Below are 21951 nucleotides of genomic sequence, written 5' to 3'. Positions count from 1 at the left end.
CAAAAAAGCCAGAGATAGAAATGATTTATCCGGAGCCAGATCTGACAGCCTGAGCAATGCACCCCACCCCACCCCGCCCCGCCCCACCTCTGGGGACACAGCAAACAGACTAATTAGCCCCTGAGCTCCAGTCAGGAAATGAATCTCCCACCCACCCTCCCATTAGTCCCCAAGAAATTAATAAACTCATCAGATGCAACAAAGCAGCCTGGCAGCTATTACCTAGAGCAATCTAATTACAGAAAGGCGGTGGGAGGGAAAGGGAGAGACAGAGCCAGGCATCCTGGGGTACAGGCTAATTGTCCCACCCACTGGGCCCCTTCCACGCCACACACATGCCAGGGGTGGGCAGGAGACACAGCTCTCCTCACTGACAATCTGTAGCTCTGCCTCCAGCCAGATTCCCTCGCTCCACACTGCTGACACCTGTCCCCCAAACTTCCTGCAGGAACAGCTGTTTGGTCATCCTCTGCGGGCCTACACGCGCCGGCCTGATTATGTTGAAATGATGTCTTCCCAGAGCCCCCTCCCTGTACTTTCTCTCTCTCCCGCTTGTTCTGCCTCTGCACCATGTCCATAGACTTGGACGGTACTGATCGCCTTGACGACACCTTAATGCAGGTAAGAAAAATGCACCCTCCCCCTGGGCTGGTGTGGCCGCGCAGGTGCTCAGCTGGGCATGCTGGATTCCAGCCTCTCCTTGCCCTTGAGTCTGCACCATCTGTACCATGAATGCAGTGGCCCCAGAGTGGGGGGGGGACCCGAGTTTAACATGGCTGTTCTGCTGAGGAGCTGTGTGACCTTGGGTAAGTTGCTCGATCCCCCTGAACCTCAGCTTCCTTCATCTATAAAATGGGGCAGAAAATAGTAATTATTACCTCACAGACTCCTTAACGAGACTAAAGGACATGGTATGTATGTGAGCACTAGGCAAGCATTCGCTAATTTAATTTTTAATGCCATGGTCTGAGACAGAAGATGGCATCTCTTCCGTGCCCTATCACGGGCTTTACCAACCCAAGTCACCGAGCTGGTAAGTGAAAAAACACAGGATTCAAGACAAGGCCAATATGCCGCTCCCTGAAGATCATAATATTTAAAAATGTGTACCTCTTTTCACAACTGATTCTGATGCTCCTGGGAAAAGCATCTCGTGATTGGAGTGTTTCGTCAAATGTGAACATTTCCGTAAATCAATGATACGGGCAGTGTTTGTATGTGCCCAGAAAGAATCCTTCATCTACCATTTCTAAAGGACGCAGGGTTTATGTTAATTTGTGTTCATATGAATTAATAATAATTTTGCTCCTTAAGCAGTAAAATTTTGGAGACTTTAATTATTTATTTGAAAGCACTGTTCCCAAAAATTCTTTTGAAGAGAATTACACGTTCCACTGTCTTGTTAAATAGAGTGAGAGTCCTGACCTTCATTCAGTGTCATTGTTGCGAAGGCAGTTACTACCCTGTGCTGTGATAAATGCTGGTCTGTGTCACTGAGATGGGGATGGCCACTTGCCTTCATTTCTGTGCTTTGATAAGTTAATTTGTCTACTTCTCAGAGTGTCTTTTTTCCTCGTGAACTGCCACTCGGTACCGCTCTCAGGATAGCTGTGTTTAACCCCTGGGCAAGCAACCAAGGGACGGAACTCCAATGAACTGCTGTAAGGAAAACCCAGATAAGGCCGGATGGGCTGTCGGGGCACTGGGGAATGGATTCTGGGGCATCCATACAGACTGCCCGCAGTCCTTTGGAAAGGCCACTGCTGAACAGCTGAAGGAGTGTCCGAGACCTGCATTTAGTCTGTGTGTGACCCCAGATCGGTGGAAGCAAGGTGGTCACTCCCTCGGCAATACGCCGTGGGAAATGCTTGTCCAGGGCCATGACCCCAGGGTTCCCCTGCTGCTTCCCGAAAGAGCTGGTAGCGTGTCACGTGGGGTGTGGAGGGCCACATTAACATCTACACCGTGACCGCGAGGCCCAGGGGCCCTAAGCAAGTCAGCAAACCTCCCCAAGTCTCCCCCTTCCCTGGCCTTACTGAGCTCCCTCTGGACGAGGGGACACTCTGGTCCCTTGTTCTGTTCACCCGGCAGCGGGCAGTGGTCTTGACACAATCTCAAATACGATTCCTCTAACCCAGGCTTAACACCCTGCAATTCTTCCCATTTTGGTTTAAGGATAAAGGGCCTTCCCACAGCCTACCAGGCCCTGCACGGCGGGCCTCTGCCCACTGCCCATGCTCATCTCACACTATCTTCTCCAGCTTTGTCTGTGTGCCAGTCCTGCTGACGTGTTCAAGTGCAATGTGTCCCTTCTTGCCAGGGTCTGTGCGCATGCCATTCCCCCTCCGGAATGTTCTGTGCTGCCTACCCACCCTGACCCCCAGGCCTCATTCAGCCATTCAGGGCTTGCAAAACCACAGACTACAGGCGAAACCTGGCTTCTTGCCTGTTTTAGGAAATAAAGTTTTATCAGCACACAAGCTACATCCATTCACTTACTTCCTATCGGTGACTGCATTCATAGACGAGCGTAGAGTTGCAAAGTCTAACTATTTACCATCTGGACCTTCAGAGAAGTTTTCCAAGCCTTGATCGAGGTCACAGATGTGAGTCCTTCAGGCTACAGTTCAAAAGTCACTGCTTCCAAGTGGCCTTTCTCTCCCAAAGTCAAACTTCTCCCCAAACTATCTTCTCTTCTCTTTCCGAACATATGTCTCGGGCTCTAATTATGTGCTCAGCAACGAGATCATTGCTCACTGCTTGTCTTTCTTGCTATGCCTCCAAGGGAGAGCCCTCTGCTGTCCCCTCGGGAGGTCAGGTCCTGCCTGCAGCAGCCACATGTGCCCCTCCGCCACAGCTCTCTCCCTCCCCGCCTGGAATCACTCAGAGCTGTCATTTTACCTATTTGTTCTCTCCCAAGTAGGTAAAAAGGGATTCATTTCTAAAGCCCCAAGGAGGGTGGGCGCCTGGGTGGCTCAGTGGGTTAAGCCGCTGCCTTCAGCTCGGGTTGTGATCTCAGGGCCGAGATTGAGTCCCGCATCGGGCGCTCTGCTCAGCAGGGGGCCTGCTTCCCTTCCTCTCTGTCTGCCTGCCTCTGTCTACTTGTGTTCTCTGTCTGTCAAATAAATAAATAAAACCTTTAAAGAAAAAATAAATAAATAAATAAAGCCCCAAGGGATTTCCTCCCATCTTTGCCTGTATCTGTGGGTATGGGCTCTGTAACATTTAATATCTTATGTACATTGGAACGATTGTTCTTTGCACTCAGCGCTGCCAGGATCTAGCTTCTAGAGAAGCTGACATCACTCCACGGCCAGGCAGGGCCTTCTGCTCCACAGCCAGAGTTTGCAAATACTTATCGATCACCTCTGCATGCTGGGCACTCTGCCACTGGTTTGCTCACATAAATTTCCCTGATTCTGCATAACAATCCTATTATTTTTCCCACCTGAGAGTTGTAGACACTTCCGACAACAGTAATAATGCTTAATATAGGTACTTGATACAAGTTATTATTGAAAGACTCAACGAATTAATGAAAGAATCAAAGGAATTGAGACTCAGAGATGTCAGGCAGCTTGCTGTGGATTCTAGCGAACAGAAGGTTAAACTGGGATTTGCAGCCACGTTCTATTTATTTCTGTACCGTCTGGTCAAGTTGGGACGGCTGCAGGCTCTCTTGATGTTAGGATCTGGGCCTTTGCACATACCTCTTTGATGACTATGAACTTGTGCTTTGGACAGTACAGCCCTGAAGGGAGTCTCCTACAAGATACCACAAAATCGAGGCCAAGGTGCAGGGAGGTTGCTAGACACAAGGGGATGGAGGGTTGGGGGATGCCCCAGAAGACCCACATCTTCTTTCCTACTCTGCCGTGCATAAGCGGTGTGATCTTGGCAAGTCACATAACGTCCCTGAATCTTTCTCATCCATAAAATGGAAATAAATGAACCCATTGCCCATAGCACAGCACTGTAGCTGACCATCAACCAAGATAATATTAAAATGGCTTTTGATGAGCCAGAAGCAGCCATGGGAATGGAAGATAATAAAGTACTGTCTGGTGGCCACACAGCTGACCAGAAGCCAGGAGATTTGACATCAAGTTCCATCCTGCCCTTGCCATGTGGCTTGGGAAGTCAATTTTGCCTCCTATGAGGTAAGGGTAGGCCTTCCCTTTCTTCTCCACTTACTGGGCTGATCTGAGACAATCCCAGATGTGACACAAATTTAAAGTCTTATCCTAATACAAGCATTTTTTGTTGTTGTTTTATTCCAGATCCTTATTCTCTGGGACCAGCCGAAGTTGGATAAACCATAACCAAGGACTCATTTTCTTGACCTCAGGTTCAGGGTTCGAAGTTGAAATTCTCAAGAGGAAGGATGCACACAGTAACACGTGAGGGTCTCCTTGAGTGCACAGAACTGATTTTGACCTATAGGCAGGACCAACGACAGGCAGATGTGAGACACCATGACTAGAGACCCCCGGAATTAACAGAGACTGAGTTACAGTTTCAGAGTCTCTACAGCATAGGGCTGTACCTGGCTTGAAGGTCAGTTCAAAACTGACCTACTAAACTAAACCCCTACCGCAAACACCCCAAGCATGAAGGAATTAAACTTTTATAGAATTTAAATCCGGTATCTCCAATCATAAAAGCTTAGTTTACGCAGGAGACTGGGTCACAAGGAAGGACACAGTGGAGGGCCCGAGGGGGTGATCTGGGGAACAAAGGGCATTGCTGATGTTGATCAAAGACCTTGTTCTCTTAGCCAAAATATGCTTTTAACACAACATATATGCTTACATGCAGAATGCTGTGAAAATTCAGGATCAAACGATAACCACAGTAAATACCAAAGGCAAGAGATCAGAAACAAGCCCTGAGAAAACTGGGAAGACTTCGCATCAAAGGAATGTCTACCTGTGCTTATTAAGCCACAACTCAGTTGGTCTAAGGTGGTGTTTTGTTCGAGCATGGCTGCTCCCCATTAGCGGTTTCTGAAATCAATTTAGTGGGTCAAGACCTGCATCTTAAAAATGAAATCTAAATCCAGACTAGATCAGAGAGTACTGCCCACGGCAGGGGCCACCATGATTCATAAGCTCTGGTTTCAGTTACGTACAGGCAGGTGTCCATGCGTCCTGGGTTACAAAACCCATGTGGAAGTCTTGCTCCCAAAGTATGGAAGTGCCTGGCACAGGAATGAGGACACCTTGCCTGTTCACGCTCATTAGCTCAACAGAGCTCCTGGAACAAAGCTGATGCTCAATAAACACATCTTTGGCCACCATAAACTCCAAGTCCTCATCACGTATAACTCAAAGACTAAGAAAATTATACAAGCTAATACTTTTGAATACTTACTGTGGGCCAGATACTAGACTGAATGCTTTCCATTCGTCATCTTACTTAATCTTCCCAATGACACTACTAAGGAGGTACTGCTACCATCCCTATTTTACAGACTTGAAAACTGAGGCTTGGGAAGGGTAGGTTAATGCAGATTCAAACCCATGCAGGGGCACTAGACTCCACTGTCCCCAAGATTCTAATTCTTCCAGGCTATGGATATGTCATTAAACATTTAGTAAACATCCGAATATTTACGTCTCATCCATTGTTATTTGCTACAAGGTTCCTGTCTGAGAGTCCACACTTTTCCCTGTCTTTGTTTCTGACTTCCCTACCTAGAAGAAGTTATGTATTTATTTGAGAGACAGACAGATCATGAGTGGGAGGGTCAGAGGGGAAGGGAGAGCAGTGCCCATTGCACTTGTAATCATATAATTATTTCAGTTATTATTTGTTTCCAGTCTGTCTTCCCCACTACACAGTACACTCCATGAATGATAAGGCTCTGTCTTGCTCCCTATCACATCCCTAAAGCCTAGCAGGGCATCAGTGCTTAGGAAACAGTTGGTGATTGCATTGATAAATTCCCCTATGTAGCTCTAGCTCCCAGGACAAGGCCTGACCTATAACGTGTCATGGGTGCCCAGTAAATATCTGCCTAATTATGTTATGAATTTCCTTCAGGCAAGTCACTTCCTTTCGGCCTTACCTCTCCTATAAAGGAAGGATAGAGTCTAGTCCTATCCAGCTCTAACCTGAATTCCTAAAAATGACAGCTGTATTTATAATGTCATATATAATGTATAGTTTTCCAAAGTGCCTTGGGGGAAAAGGCGGGGAGGGACAGTCCTGAGAGGGACAACACAGAGGCCTTGGAGAGGTGACCAGAAGCTCAGGTGCACAGGCACAAAGGTGGCCACCAAAAAGGGATGTGAGGAAGGGCCCTCTCCCTCCTGCCATGAAATAGCTCTCCCTGTGCCCCATGGCTGACGCCTGGCTTCCCTCTAGTAGAGCCTGGTCTTGGAGCTAAGACACTGTGTTTAGTTAACGTGAAAATTAATCGGTGATATTAACACTTCTACACTGCGGACACCACTGACAAAGGAATGGCTGGTCTGATGTGAGGGAAGACGGTACTCTTCTTCTCAGACCACACCTGAAATCCTGCGAGTTGTTCCAGCCACTGCTTTTTAAGCAAAGCACAGACGAACGAGAGTATACTCCAAGGAATTGACCAGGAAGGTGAGGAGACTGAAATCGTACTATATAAGGAAAAAGGAAAGGCAAACAATGGGAAGGATAGAATAGATGTGTGGACCCAGGAAGCAGAAAAAAGGGCAAAAGAATTCTGACCATTAGATAGCAAATCTTTCTAATAATGAGAGCTTTCTCCTTTCTATAGGTAGTGAGTTCCCTGACATGGGAGGCATTCAAGCACAGACTCTACTTCATGAGAACACACTTGCAAGAATCCAAACATCTGATTAGAGTACTGGTCTAGAGGACCTTTATTACTCCTTTTGGCCCCAAGATTGTAGGATCTAGCTTCTACTTCTATACCAGGGAAACCAGGAGGAAGGCCAGGGCATCAAGGAACAGAGGAACATTATAAAAAAATAAGAAAGTAGGAGTATGGGGTAGTGAATGCAGAGAGAAAAGACCACCACAGGACAAGTTCAACAGCTCTTAAGTGGACGCATTCCTGGTCTCTCCTGGCTGAATCTCATCACAGTAGATTGTCATTATTTGCAGAAATTACTGAATTAGGGGATGCTGAGTCACTGCTCCTAGGGGAAAAGCAGGGTTCAGTTCCAAGGAGCCTCTGTTGCATTTTCCTCAACCAGTTAACACATAACCTCGTCTTATGTGTGTTTCTGCTTACCGACACCGTACATCACACATACTGTCGATTCACTCATACTGAACAACAGACTACAATTCACACCTGCACCATGCTTCTGGAACACCTGCATTTTGTCCGGAAGGCACACCATGGCTTTCTGGTGCTTCCGTCCGCTACCTATCACTTCAGCACTCCGCTGGGGGGCGGGGGCGGTCATCTTAAACAGCACTGGAACCAGGAACAAACCCACCGGTGTGAAAGGCTTGGCAGTAAGTAGACCACAAAAAAGGACACAGGTTTACAGTACGAGGACCGAAAGCAGAAGCAGATCCTGCCCATTCTGCCTCAGCCGGGAACGTGCCTATTGCTGCCTCAGTTTCCACTCTTCTCTCCCTGTCCGGAGAATTGCCCCGAGTACTGGTTCTGGGACACAGACAGGTGCTAGGGGGTAGACAGTTTTGCAAAAACGGAACCCGTCAATAACGAGGAGACAGTTGCATTGTGCGTGTGCTCGAGTGTTTGGCTCGTGCGGAGATGGGCCCAGACCTCCATCCCGAATCCCCGACCTCCGGGATAGCAAGTGGCATTTGGCCCGGCCCTTACTGCTCCGGCTGCCAAGGAGAAGAGACCCATAGCGGCTATTTTCAGGGACTCTGGCGACAGATAAATACTGTCCAGGGCAGGAGCGGAGCTCAGTGTATAGCAGGCAGCTCGGACTGAAAATGCCGCCCTCCAGAGACACGCTCGGGGGACTTCCCAGGCTCTTCCAATGGCTCGTGGCTTCCGAAGGGCAATTTCCCCACACAGGGCAGCGAAGGGGGCCCAGACGACTTTTCCTTTTTGTGTTTCTGCTTCTCTTTTTTGGACAGAAGTACTTTATAAGTTGAATAATTTCCTTTATTTACATCACTTTCTCCCTCTCGCTGGTGTGATCAACAATCTCACAGGCTCTCTTCCGAGCCTCTGGGGGCGGGGGGAGGGCCAACATCGGTCCGGCTCATGCTGGCACCGGCCAAGTGCACAGGAGAGCCTGGAAACAGGGAAACCCAGATGCACATCCCTCTCCCGCCTCCCAGAAGCTAGTAGGGATTTCAAATTAGCTGCTAAGGAGAGAATTCATCAGAGTGCTCAGGCATGCCTCAGATTTTTCATCTTCCAAGGAAATTACTGCCAATGAACACGCCACGGTCGGGGCATGGAGAGCTCCTGGCTTCATTTGTTAAACTCGCCAGGTGGAGAAGTGTCTTGGGAAAGCAGTTGTACTAATAACACACAACTTTGAGCTCTGAGCGGCAGATGCCAATTGAACTAATGGTTCTAATGAAGTGTCTGGGCCTGGAGGAGCCTGGCTGCTCCCTGTCTTTCAAGAGTCCACTGGATGCTAAGCTCGCAGGGAAGGCCTGAGAACGGCCCGTCGCTGCCCCCCACCAGGATGCGGGGCCACAGGGAGGTTGCGTGTGGCTGGGCCTCACAGGACTCTGAGCAGATGGGGGAGTTTCTAGTTTGGGGGCATCGGCAGCTCTCGTCAGGGCAGTGCTACATCAGGTAGGCCCTAGAAAGTTCTATCGATTCTCCCAGGAAGGGAGCCGTGACTTCTGGGCTTATCTTCATCCCACCCAGAGCCAAGCGGCATGTGTGAAGCTGCCACATGAAGGACCAGACGGAGGACAGAGGTTAGGGGTGGAGAAGGAGAGAAGTAGGGGAGGGGAAGGCCACGGGGAGCCCCTCCTGCAGCAAGGGGGGGGCTGGGTGGCAGAACTGAGCTCCCCAAGCGGGGGCTGGGCTTCTTGGCATTCCCGCAGCGCTCTGGACTCGGAGCAGGGGTGAGGTAAACACATGTCTCAGCCCTGCTTTGTCCTTGTTTCTGCCCTGAACCAGGCTACAAGCAAGACTCCAGGAAAGCTGCGTACAAAGACAGAGAAATATAGACACAGGCCTCTCCAGGAGAGAGAGGACAGGACTCAATTCTGCACAGTACGGCAGAATCCTCCAAGCACATCTACAAACAGCCTTTCATTTTGCGCTCACGATCATTTTATAAAGTCCATAAAGCAGGTATCATTAAGACCATCAGCCCTATTTTACTGGGAGGAGGGGGGACACAGAGGAATAGAACGCTAGGGTCTCGGCACACGGCTCCCCCTTGCCTCCCTGGGCTACCCCCAGAGCCGGCCTGCTTGCCCTCAACTGCCCACACCTCTGGTCGGTGGCGTGCCCACCTCTCAGCAGAGCTGATGACGTGGGCTGCTTCATGAGACCAAATTAGCAGCTCGGCCTCTTCTAGCTCTCCCAGGCATGAGCTGGCTGAAGAGGCGCGGAGAAGAGTCACTCTGCACTGGCAAACTTCCCCAGGCTGGGCTCCGGCAGGATGCGTGATGGGGCATAGTATAAGAAATATATTTAAAATGCAGCACTTTGCAACCCCGCTCCTCTGCCCAAAAGCAGCCCCCCGTTTGGAAAATTTAAGTAGCTCTAATTTGTTTGGCGGCTGATGTGTGAATAAGCTTCTGCAGTCGGTGAATTTCCCGTCAAAGCTGATAAGCAGGAAGTGCCAGTGCTTTGGGAGAAAAAACCAGATGCACGCGGGCCGGGGAGACAGGAGGAGAGAGGGACCTTCAGGCCACACCCGTCCAAAGCCAGCTCATCTGCCCCTCGGCTGTCTGTCTTCCGGGGGGTGGCCAGGAAAGCCAGATGCCCTCCTGGGAGGAGGGATGGAAGAGCGCGTTAATTCACTTACAGACGGTACTCTCTGGGGGAAGGGAAGACGTGTGTGGTGATTTGGGGCACCTCCCATTTCACAGCTTCAAATTTCAGTTGCCAACACAGAGGCTTGTCATAGGAACCCTCTCTTTGAACAAACTGGGGAAAGGTAGCTTTTAGAGAGCTCTCACAACAAAATCCTAGGTCCCCAGGGCTCCAGCATCCCTGCTGGATGTGAGTTCCTCAGGGCTAGAGTCACAAGTCTGGGGTGCTCCCTGCACACACCCCAGTCTCTTCTTTGCTGGTGCATTGCTTTCTGCAAGCCTGTGCTGAGCCCCACTCTTGGCAGGGCGGGGCTGGCTTTGCTTTCAAGGATGAGGGTCAGAAAACCCCCAGCAGAGGCAGAGCGTCCAAGCCCCACAGCACCAGAGGACGCTTGAAGGTAAGCAGGGCCTGGCATGTGATGGCCTCACTGGGGAGCTGCCATTTCACTCTGGGAGCAAACGGGGCCATGAGGGGTCTTAGGACCTGGAGTGAAACACGCCTGTCCGCTTTCTCCGGAGGGAGACCTGGACCCGTTGACCTTTCAGGGCTCCTCCCGCTCTAAGAATTTATGACATTCGAGGAGACATCAGCTATTTCAAACCTCGGACCAATTCCCCTTCTCCCGGCTCCTTAATTAAAAAGAAGACGCAAATGACTTCTCAGTAACCTTCAAAGCAGCCCCCATCCTCTCCCAGAGAGCTGCTTGCCATCCCAGAATTTCCTCATCAAAGGCAAAGCGCTCGCTGGTTCGCTGGCTCCTGGGGAATGGCCCACCAAGCAGCCTCCCCAGCCAGCCCACTCTTGTCAGCTCTGTCCCCCAGCCAGCGAGCTGGCACTCGAGGCTGCTGATTTCCAGCAATCAAACCCCCGCTCCGGCGCTCCGAGCCAGGCTCCGCAAAGGCAGCTTCAAAGGATCTGCATATTTATGGTAAACTCCTTCCTCAAATTGAAAATGTATTAGACACTAGCAATCAGGACACTCTCAGAGCAACGTCCCCCGCTCCACCTGGGAACCTGTCTGAGCCTTAATGGCTGTTCTCGTTAGCACACCAGCGCTGTCACAGAGGCTCATGATGGGAGGGAATCGGCCAAAGGGCAGGGCCTCTCCACGGAGGGGGGACCCCCTCCTCACTGCTCCCCCAATGCCACCTGCAGGCAATGGCAGCACAGACTCTCATGTGACAGGGTCTTTCTAGAGTTTTCTGTTGTTCTATGTTTGTTTGCTTTTGAAGTGGGGAAAAGGGTCTGGAGGTGGAGACAGGAGGGGATCCTACCAACAGTTCTGTTAAGATTGCCATCAAAGCAACAGAATTTGTTTGCTAGTGTCCCCGGCCGCAGAGAGCCATGGTGAGAAATACAGCTGGCTGCCTTCACATGGCTCGGGGGTGCTGCCGAAGTGAGTTCTACGACCATAAACACTGCCCGATCCCAGACGTCCCCGCACGGGGGGCCGGCGTGCCTGTGTGCGGGCTTGTCGAGGAAGGCGGCAGGAGAGGAAATTCGAGAGAGGCAGGCTGTCCCGCAGGAACTCAGGAAGTTGGAGCTGGATTCCCTGAACCTTCTGGAGGACATGGGACCCCTGAGTTCTTGGCTAGCGAGGGTGACTCACAAAAGCCATCTGGTTCATCCCCTGCCTCGTTAGAACTACACTCAAGTCGTTCCAGAGAACCAGCCCTTTGAAAAGCTGAGTTTATATCAGCTTTGGAAAACGAAACATGGCCATCAGTTCTCAAGGCTTTTTCCTCGCCCACTCTTGGCCAGATCTGCATATCTCTCCATTTCCATGGGAACAGACTTAAGTACACAAGTGGTCTATGGGAGGGGTGGCTCAGGGATGGTTTCTGCGAAAAGTTCACATGAAAATAACCTTGCATAGTTTGGGGGCAAGGGTGCAAGTAGAACAAGTAATTGACCCCAACGTCCAGAGTTCTGAACGAATCAAAGATTCGGAGGCTAATTCCAGGACGCAAGCTAATGCGGTGAATGGAAATTTAGCATTTGTGAGCCAGTGCTCTCAACCCTATCCCATTTTACCCCATCTGGAGTGTGGTCCTCAATTTGAGCTTCGTGTTTTGATGGAGACCAAAACAAACCCAAAAGCATCAGAGGTGTGAGGTTTGGGGGCCATATTATATTGGGAACAGCTATGGGTTGTTGTTGGCAGAAGGAAAGATATCAGAGGCTCACTAGGGTAATTGTTGACCACAATTTTTGCCTTTCCCCAAAGATTATGAGCTCTTGAAGGGATCATGACTCATGTATCTTGCATTCCCCACCCTGGACACAGAGAAGGTGCTCCAACAGTGTTATGCAAAATTTCAGGAAGAAGTGAATAAATGAAGAAAAATCAAACTATTTTCAAATATTTGAAGAGTTGGTAAAAAGAACACAAAGTGGGCCATTGCAGCTGCTTCAGAAGGCAGAATGAGGAGGCAGATTTTGACCCTTTGCTTAGAAGATCTGGAAATATGTTCTTTGAGAGGTAGTGAACTCCCCAGCCCAGGGAAGGCTCAAGGAGAGGCAGGGTGGCCGCTTCTCTCGGGGACATTATGGAAAACATTCTTGCACTGGGATGGAAGATTAGGCTAGAGGCCTTGGAGGTCTCCCCCAACGCATTCTGGGGCCCAGATGCAGAGTCAAAAGACCATGGACTTTGAAGATAGCCTGGCCTGGACTCAGGTAAGCCTGGAACTTACTAGCTGTGTGGATGTGGACACATTACTTTATCTCTCTCTGCCTCAGTTTCTTTGCCTGCAAGATGGAGAGAGTAGCCTTTATGTATGGCTGATACAAGATGGGAAATTTTAAATATCTATGTACACCACTCTGCATGGGGCATCACAGAGGAAACCTATTATCTCATGATGTCAGCAGAGCCAACGTTCTACCTAGCCACGGGAAAGCAGAAGAGAGTACCATGCAAATCTAGTTTCATTAATCCTCGGGTTTAACAAGGCCAAACGTTGAGGGTTACCACCTTCACACGGGAAGAAAACTCAGGTATCCCCATTGTGATGTACAGGGATCCAATAGGAAAAGTGAGATCTGCCTCTTTAGCGAGGGATGTCAGGCCCCCATGCCTCAGCCCTCCTTCTCCCAAAGGCTTAATTAGAGCCTGTTAAGCCCTTTCCGATCCTCAGATAAAAGGTGTACTCATCCTACTACAGCCCTAAGAAAGTCACGTGGGGGCTGCTCAGAATCTCTGATCTTCAGACTAAGTTAAATGAAGAAAATTAAGGGCCCTCTCATGCTCTGCTTCTTTCTTTGTTCCCCTTGTCTCTTCCAAATCTGATTTATCCCGAATGAAGAAGGGAGATTATACTATTCCAATGTGATCTAGGACATCTTCTGGGGAACGGAAAGGGAGAATACGGGCAGGAGAATGGAGAGCTCACATAGGCGGAACAAGAGGATGGCCTTGGGGAACCCTAAAGCAATACCATTGACCTCTGGGCCCATAAATAAGCAAATGGGAGATGGTCCAGCTTCAGAAATATCACTTATGGGACACTCTAGGGAACATTTCCCCCCCAAACAGTCTCCAATAGGAGCTCCACAGAATTCCAAGATGGAAAACCCTCTCCAACAGAATCAAAATAGTAATTCTTTTAATGGTAAAAAAAAAAAAACAAAAAAAAAAAACCACCTCAATTCTGAAAGACTATTTTTAAAATGGCAATAATCCCTTAATCAGCCACCAGCAGGGAATATGGCATTTGGTTCAGACATTTTACCAATTACAACCCACTGGGTCCCTGTGTGGTGCTTTCTAAATAATCAAAACTAGCTCTTAATAGCCACTCGCCCAGACAGGAAGAGAAAGAACAAAACCAAATCCGAAGGAGAAGACACCATTACTAAAGAAAGCCCAGCCCAGCAGGTCACCAAGGGCAGGTGACAGCAAAGCAACAGACCTGAGTGAAGTGTTTTGATTTGAGAGCTCAGGGATTCCAAGAAAGTGAGCAAAAGCCAAGAGCGGGAGGTCCAAGAGCATGGGCTTTCGGGTTGGACAAACCTGAGGGTGAATTTTAGCTCTGCCCAAAGTCTTTGCTAATAGTGAACTCGGGTCAAGTTCCTTATCTTCCTGGAGCAACAGTTTCCTTATGTGTGATGTGGGGGTTTATCCACCTTCAAGGGCAGTCCCCCATGTCAGACAGGATCTGTGCCAAGGGCCCATGTGGTGTCTGATTCACAACAGGTATTCAAGAGATGTTATTGCCTCTGTTCCTGGTCGCTCTCCCTTCCCCTGCCAGCACCACCTTGGATGGCATTGGAAGAATATTCAAGCAGAGCTACTGACTTTCCTCCCACCCTGGAAAAGAAGCCCAAGTAATTATCACTCCCCAAACCATTTCTTCATCCTATAATAATCAGGGGAAGGACACCTATCAAGAGGTAAAGATTGGGTTGGTGATTGAGATGGGACCTGGGGGCCAGAGCTGCAGAGCTCTGTCTGTGCCCATGATACAACTTGCATGGTATTCACGGGTATTCACAGAGCCTGAGCGAGACAGGGAAGTAGCAGGACAGTCACCAGATCTGTTGAAGAAAAATGGGTAATAAAGCGGATTACCGCAATCCACTTTATAAATCCAATCAAGAATGGGTGTCCCTGGAGAAAAAGGAACCCTCGTGCACTGTTGGTGGGAATGCAAACTGGTGTAAGCCACTCTGGTAAACAGTATGAAGCTTCCTTAAAAAGTTAAAAATAGAGCTACCCTACGATCCAATTATCGCACTACTGGGTATTTACCCAAAGGACACAAATACATTAATTCAGAGGGAGACATGGACCCTGGTGTTTATAGCAGCATTATCTGCAATAGCCAGCTTATGGAAGCAGCCCAAGTGTCCATCCAATGATGAATGGATAAAGAATATTACTTAGCCATAAAAAAGAATGAAAGCTTGCCTTTTGCAATGACATGGATGGATCTGGAAAGTAATACACTAAGTGAAATCAGTCAGAGAAAGACGAATACCGTATGATCTTAGGCATATGTGGAATTTAGGAAACAAAACAAACAAGCCAAGGGGGGCGGGGGAAGAGACAAGGAGGGCAAAGCAAGAAACAGACTCTTAACTACAGAGAGCAAACTGCTGGTCACCAGAAAGGGGTGGGGTGGGGGGAGGGGTTAACTAGGTGATGGGGACGGAGGAAGGCACGGGTCGTGATGAGCCCCAGATGACACAGGGACGTGCTGAGTCACTATTTATACACCTGAAACTAATATCACACTGCATGTTAACTAATTGGTATTAAAATAAAATCTTAGAATAATGTGCATCCCTTAGGGTAGCGGAAGACCAGAAACGTCTTCCTCTTTGATGGACTCCTTGGCTCAAAAAGATGGGAGTGGGGGGAGGTCAAGAGGAAATTCTATGCACAGAGGGCACTATTTGTCAAAACACAGCCTGTGGCCTCCCTATACTGTAATTGGCTCTTTGGGTGCCAGACAAGAATATGCAGACCTACGCAAGGCAACCCCTTTTACTGACTCAGAATTTACAGCTGTGGGGCCTGGGAATGTACGAATACAGCAAGCACCTAGGTCATTCCTCTGTATGTCTGGGTTGGAGACACCCTACCTACACCAACCGTGTATGCAGCTGAAGAAGGACCAGTAGCCACTGTTCAGGATGCTACAGACCAGAATCCCCTGATGGGCTGGGCTTGGCTGAGGTGAGCTGAGCTGAGCTGAGCTGGGCTGAGCTGGGCTGAGCTGGGCTGAGCTGGGCTGGGCTGGGCTGTACTGGGCTGCCCTGGGCTGGGCTGGGCTGGGCTGAGCTGGGGCCTGGAGGCTGGCGATGCCGTTTCTTCCCAGCCTGAGTAGTGCCTACTGGACAAGCAGAGTTAAGGGAAAGAGGTACTTTGAGCCTAACCAGCTGTCATTCAAGCAGAAGTTGGGGTCAGAGCCTCCAACCAACTCTGCCACTGTGGGTGTTGCCTGGTGGGAGGGGGCTGGAAGGGGGCCCCTTCCGGGCAGTGCTCTGAACGCAGGTGTGAGGTTCAATGGGGAGCCTGGGACTGAACCTTCTATGGAGTGCGTCTGGGGCTGGGCATGAGTGTTATGTTCTCCTAACTACGTCTTCCCCGTGATTATCCCCACGCGCTTCATTTCCTTACCCTTTCTAATTTTTCCTATAGCGTTGATCAGTACTGACGCTGTATTATGTAGGATGTGTTTGCCATTGTTTGTCCCATACTACAATATAGGCCCCAGGAAAGCAGACACTTTACCCATTCTTTAAAGCCTGTGCTTAGACAAAAGTCAGGACCATAGTAGGCACAACAGGTATTTACTGAACACAGGAATGAACGTTCTTCATTTCGCAGCCCATGAGTATACTGGGGCTCACAGAAGTCCGCCTGGCAATTTCCCTACAGGCTTCCTTTGTTCAGGGAATTAGGAGCCCGAGGGCATGATCTGAGGTTCCTAACCCCAAACTGCACTTATTATTTTCCCGTGTCCCCTGACTGTGAGCTCTCTCAGGGCCAGGGACTGTGCCTTCTGTAGCTTGGTTTCTTCCGAGCCCAGCACAGTACCTGACAGAAGGAAGCAGTGTCATTTCTAGATCAAAGAATGGAAATGTTACAGCTACTAGGGAAAATCGCATAGAAAAAGAGAGGCATGCTGACCCTTTAGGGTCAAATCCACACTCGTAGGGACTTGCTTCTTCTGCATAAATGTTCAGCCGGGGAAGCCAGAACTTGCACTCATACTGAGCACATGCTCATCGGTTGGTTAGAGAAATGAGATGACCATTAGGTGATACTCTAGCCCAGCGTTTCTGGCTATCTACCTAACCCTGGACTGTCTCCTTTTATCTTGTTGTTTTCCAAGAAAGGTAATGTGGCATCGTGGCCTAGCATAATCACTGTCCTCCTGGAAGGAAGGGCTGAACCGGAGCCCCTCAGACACGGGAACAGAGTGGCAGGATGTAGGTATGGCCAGGACTCATCAGTGTAGTCTAGGGTTTTGTTAGAATCCCCCTGCATACTCAGTGACCACATCAGTTCCTGGACCCTACCCGAGGTCTATCCAATGGGACCCTTGTACAGTGGAGTCTAAAAACCTGTGTTTTGAACAAATTACCAAGGCGATGTTGAGGCATGATTTGTCTGTCATAACGGTTAAGAAGGCGAGCTTCAGAGTCAGAGATGTCAGCTACCATGCTAACTGTTCAAGGCCAGGTCCGTCCACCTCCATGAGCATCCTTTCCTCACTTATAAAATAGGCATTGAAAAAAAGTACCTATCACCGACTACCAACTAAGAACAAACACTAACTAAGATGGAACAAATAACCTGCATAGTCCTATAACCATTTCAGAAATTGAATTTGTAATTTAAAGGTTCCTGAAAAACAAATCTCCAGGCCCAGATGGCTTCCCTGGAGTGTGTCACCAAACATTTAGAGAAGAATTAACAGCAGTTGTATACAACTTATTCCAGAACACAGAAGAGAAAGGGAACACTTCTTAATTCATTTTGTGAAGCCAGAACCCTGATACCTAAAGCAGACAAAAGGAATAAAAAAAATTAAGTAAAAAACCCTTCAAGCCCAAGGCAGTAACCACTCAGAACATAGATGTTAAATCCTCAACAAAATATTAGCAAACCAAATCCAACAATGCCTACAGATTATACACTCTGTCCAAGTGGGATTTATTTCAGGGGTGTGACACTGGTTAAACATTTGAAAACCAATTAATATAATCCACCCTATGATCATGCTAAGGAAGAAAAGTAATACGATTCTACCTGTTGACCCAGACAGAGCACTTGACAGAATTTAACCCCCATGTTCATGGCAAAAACTCTCAGGAAGTTAGAAAGAGAAGGGAAAGCCCTCAACTTGATAAAGAACATCTATAGAGTTCCAGGGCCAGCAGCACATTTAATGGTGGAAGGCCAGAGTGTTCCCCTTAAGAGCAGAAACAACTTATCAATTTTGAACGCTGACGTTCTAGCCACTGAGCCGGACAAGAAAAGGAAATAGATGGTATCCAGATTAACTGTCTCTGTGCGCAGATGACAAACAAATAAAATGAAAATAAATGGAAAGCACCTAGTCTGTAAGGTTAAATGAGAAAACACATAGGACACAACCAATATGGTTTATGGCCGGTGGTAAGAGCTTAGGAAGCGCCAAGCTGCTCTGTGATGGTGATGATGATGATGGAGGGGGAGGAGAGGAAGGGGAAGAGGAGGAGGAGGGCAAAGAATCTGGATAACCTTGAGGAAAGGTGACTGTAGCCCCTTCTGGGCCACATTCCCGCGCTCAGCTACTCTGACAGCCGGAAGCCCTCCAGTGCGTCTGGTTCCTGCTATAATTAGCTCATCAGTTCCAATTTCTCTGGCTTTTCTAAGGCTGGAGGAAGGTTAGCTTAAGAATAGGGGGTTGATTATCCAGATGACGGGGCAGTTGGGAGACCTTCAGGGAGGCTCCTGGAGGGGCTGTGCGGATCCCTGTCTCCACTGATGTGAGAGGACCGGACAGAGGGAGAATGAGCTCATGGAAAAAGGAGGGAGCAGTAAGGGGTTGAAAAGGAGCTTCAGAGGACCGAGCTATCCAGAGCTTATGGGAGAAGATAGGTAGCAGACAGGAGGGGAGGGCTGTGAGCAGCATGGGTGGGCGTGGGTCGGTCAAGAAAGAGCCAGCAGGAGGGAGCTGCCCGTCCACTCCAACACCAAAGGGACCCAGTTGGTTCCTTCCCTGTGTGCTCTCGGGAGTCTGATGCTGGCTCCAGCGTTAGGGTGAAACTCAGGGAGTAGAATAATTCAAAATGGTGGGCATGGCCTGGGAATTTCTTCCTTAGGTGATACCCTCTTGCCCCCCTTCCCCTACAGAGCATGATGGCCTCCTTCTTGGTATTCTGCTGAGGCTGCAGTCCCTGACCCACACTAGCTGATTTGGTGGCCGGAAGTGGGGGAGGCTGGTGCATGCCGGGAGCCATGCATAGGACATAGGAGGCAACCTGTAGCTCCCGGCAATAACCGAGAGAAGGGGCCATCCTGGGTGCCAAGGAGATATGGGATGGGAGGGTTGGGGACGCAGAGGGAACAATGAGGAAGGATGGGCCATCATGGCTGTGGAGCCAGACTTACCTGCCGAAAACCGTTCCTGGTGAACTGTAAGATTTTCAAGGCATAGTTGGACCTCTGGCCTTTGCTGTTGAATTCAATGTGGCCGGTGAGACCTTCCAATTCTACCTGTCCAAGAGAGAGTGAGTTACAGCACCAAATAGGGCCCGTGTCCTACTTGGCTCTAAGCATTCCACACACGGGCTATTTAAGGATGCCTGAGAGAAAGCAGACCATCAAGGTCCATTCTCCTGCCTGTCTCTCAACCACAGGATCTTATGACTACAAATGTGATGTTTCTGGAATGAATTCAGACTTGGCTGGGGCTGGAGTCGGAGAAGGATGCCCCACACCCAAGGACCACACATAAAACAACACAGTGCCAAGATGGCGGCCTGAACTCCAGTTCTCCTGTGTTCCTCCCCGAGGGTGCTATTTGTTAACAGAATCTATCCTTTTTGGGAAGCTGCTCACCCACCTTTGGGTCTGCAGGGAGTCAGGAAACCCCTGACTCTAAATGCAAAACCCACTCTGCACCAGGCTTCTCTGACAGGAGAGGTCTTCATCGTGGCCTAGAGATCCATGTCCATCCCCTCAGGGGAGCCACAGCTGGAGATGTGGCCAGGAAAGCCAGCTCCAGACTATGCCTCCTCAGTGGGGCGTCAGGGATCAGGGAACAACGGTGGCCCACGGTGCAGGGAATGGTGTCACTGCGGATGGCTGTTTTATCCAGGGCTGGGATATTCCGAGAAGGCCTGGAGGCGCAGGGCGGCAAGCAGAGCGTCCCACCCCCCACTGCGGGGCCCCAGCGGCCCCTCACCATACGCAGGTAGTTCATGAGGCTGGTGCCGTGCTGCCAGATCTGGGCCGAGCCGCAGGACAGAGGCTTCACGCCGATCTCCTGGCTGCGGTTGAGCTCCTGCACGGCGGTGACCACGGCGTAGACAGCGTCAAACAGCAGGGCCGAGGACAGCTGGGAGGGGGCGGACGGCGGGCAGGAGGGCAGGGGTGGGGGGGCCCAGGGAGAAGGAGGGATGGGTGTGAAGGGGGTGGAGAAGGGAAAGGAGGAAGAAAAGAAGGGAGGGGGACAAGAGAAAAGAGAAACAAAGAAGAAATAAGGGCACTTGTTTGTTGCTCGGGGCCACTGCCTGGCTCTGGGACAGCTCCACTTCCCCGAAGCATTCAGGCGTTTGCCGGAGGCAGGCAGGGGTGGCGAAGAGTTCTCTGGGATTGGACCACCCAGCTGTCCCTTGGAGACCCAACCACTTTCAAGGATGTCTTTTTCTTTCTTTGCCCCAAGGAGGTAGCAAATCCCGTTGCTGTCCGAAATCCCCAAGAAGGGGATGGGGCTACCGATCTCGGGAAGAGGGAAGAAACCTGGACACTACGTTCAGATCTGCCCATTGCTCGATGCTCGGCCAAAGGTCACCTCTTCCTAGAAGACCCCAGGAAATGGCATCTCCCTGGATATTCCTACTGTCGGTCAACTGCTCTGTACTACTCAGTGTGATGGGTACTTACAAAGCACTTGGTAAACGCAAAGCCCAAACTGAGCAAGACTCTATTCCTGCAAGAGGCTGCCGTGGATAGGAGAGGGTGTACGGGGCGGGGGACAGGACCCAAACAAGGGTAACGTGAAACCGAGTGAGCGGACACACAAAGGTCAGGGCAGGGCAGGGTGGGGTCCAAAGAGGAAGACCATGTTGTGTGATCAAGAAAACATTTCTTGGAGGACACAGCGTGGGAACTGAGCGCTGAAGGATTTTGGTAAAGACATCACTGGATCTGGGAGGGGGAGCAGCTGGGGAAAGGGAAAAGGGCCTCCAGAGGTGGAACTGGACATGCACAGGGGTGCAAAGTGTGGGACACACTTGGGGGGGGGGGCGCATGGGAGGGGAAGAGGCAAGAAACCAGCAATGCAGGCAGGGATGATTCTGCGGAGGGAGTCAGAGCCCAGGGTAGAAGCCCAGGCAGCTTGTTCAAATTTTCTTCTCCCTAGTCTAACTGCAAGCTCTTCAGGCAGGAACAGGTAGGGTCATCATCTCTATACCCCACCTAGCATCTAGCACCGGGCCCCAGCATGTGGTAGGCCCCCCAAGACACATTTCTAGAACTGAATTAAGTTTTGGGTGAAATCTGCCCACAGAGGCTCCACCAAAGCCCTGCCCCATGTATTAACCCAATGTTTGCTGCTTTGGGTAGGGGCGGAAAATCAGAAGCTGCCTGCCCTGGACGACACTTGGCTGTTCACATACAGTCTCCAACAAGAAAACCTACTGAGTGTAAATGACAATAGGGACAAAATGCACAGGAGCCCTGAGTGGCAGGCCATCCCCTGTAGGGGCAGTCATATCAGGGTCTGTCACTTCTTATAACCTCCTCCTCCCTGGCCAGGCCCTGGGAGTCTGACCCCTCCAAGGCTGGAGGCAGGGAGACCATGTGATGACCTCTGGGATTTTTTTCGAGCTCTCAAGACAGAGTGTAAGCATCTTGAGGCGGGGACGGGGACACCCAGAGTCTAGATCCCAGCCCTCATGCACGTGCTGAGCAATCCCGAGCACGCTGGAAGCCTGGAGAGAACAACGGCTCCCCGTAAAGGAGAGGCAGCCCCCTGGCTTGCGAGTCTGTAACGTGTTCTGCCAACTGTGTACCCCCTGGGTACTGGTAGGTGTCAGCCCGGGGAGCAGGTGCTGGCTGAATGAAGGCTACAGGGAGTCGCAAGAACGGGGAGCTCAAGGCAGGAAACACGCTGGGAACAGGGACTTATTCCCTCTGCAGTTGAGCTGCCTGTTGGGCAAGGAGTGCTGTGACAGCGACTTGGGGGTGGTGGTGTTGACTTCAGATCATCTTTCTAAAAGTCAGTTACAGGGAGAACAGCCCAGAGAGCGTCCCAGCCCTGATCCGCATTCACTTG

At 50.1% G+C, this 21951-nt stretch overlaps 1 protein-coding gene across 5 annotated transcripts in view; it reads right to left on the bottom strand.

Annotated features, from left to right (window-relative positions):
* Nucleotides 1-21951, bottom strand: part of GRIK4 (glutamate ionotropic receptor kainate type subunit 4) — a 411978-nt gene that overhangs the window by 82411 nt on the left and 307616 nt on the right. For all 5 annotated transcript variants that reach the window (XM_059183457.1, XM_059183459.1, XM_059183458.1 and 2 more), the window contains 2 exons: nucleotides 19858-20010; nucleotides 19062-19166 (listed from right to left, as the gene is read on the bottom strand). In XM_059183457.1, the coding sequence (XP_059039440.1) occupies nucleotides 19062-19166; nucleotides 19858-20010 (258 nt within the window). The remainder of the gene's footprint in view (nucleotides 1-19061; nucleotides 19167-19857; nucleotides 20011-21951) is intronic.

Source organism: Mustela lutreola, chromosome 1 (genome assembly GCF_030435805.1).
Source record: "Mustela lutreola isolate mMusLut2 chromosome 1, mMusLut2.pri, whole genome shotgun sequence".
Lineage (NCBI taxonomy): Eukaryota > Metazoa > Chordata > Mammalia > Carnivora > Mustelidae > Mustela > Mustela lutreola.
This window is presented reverse-complemented; position numbering and strand designations above follow the sequence as displayed.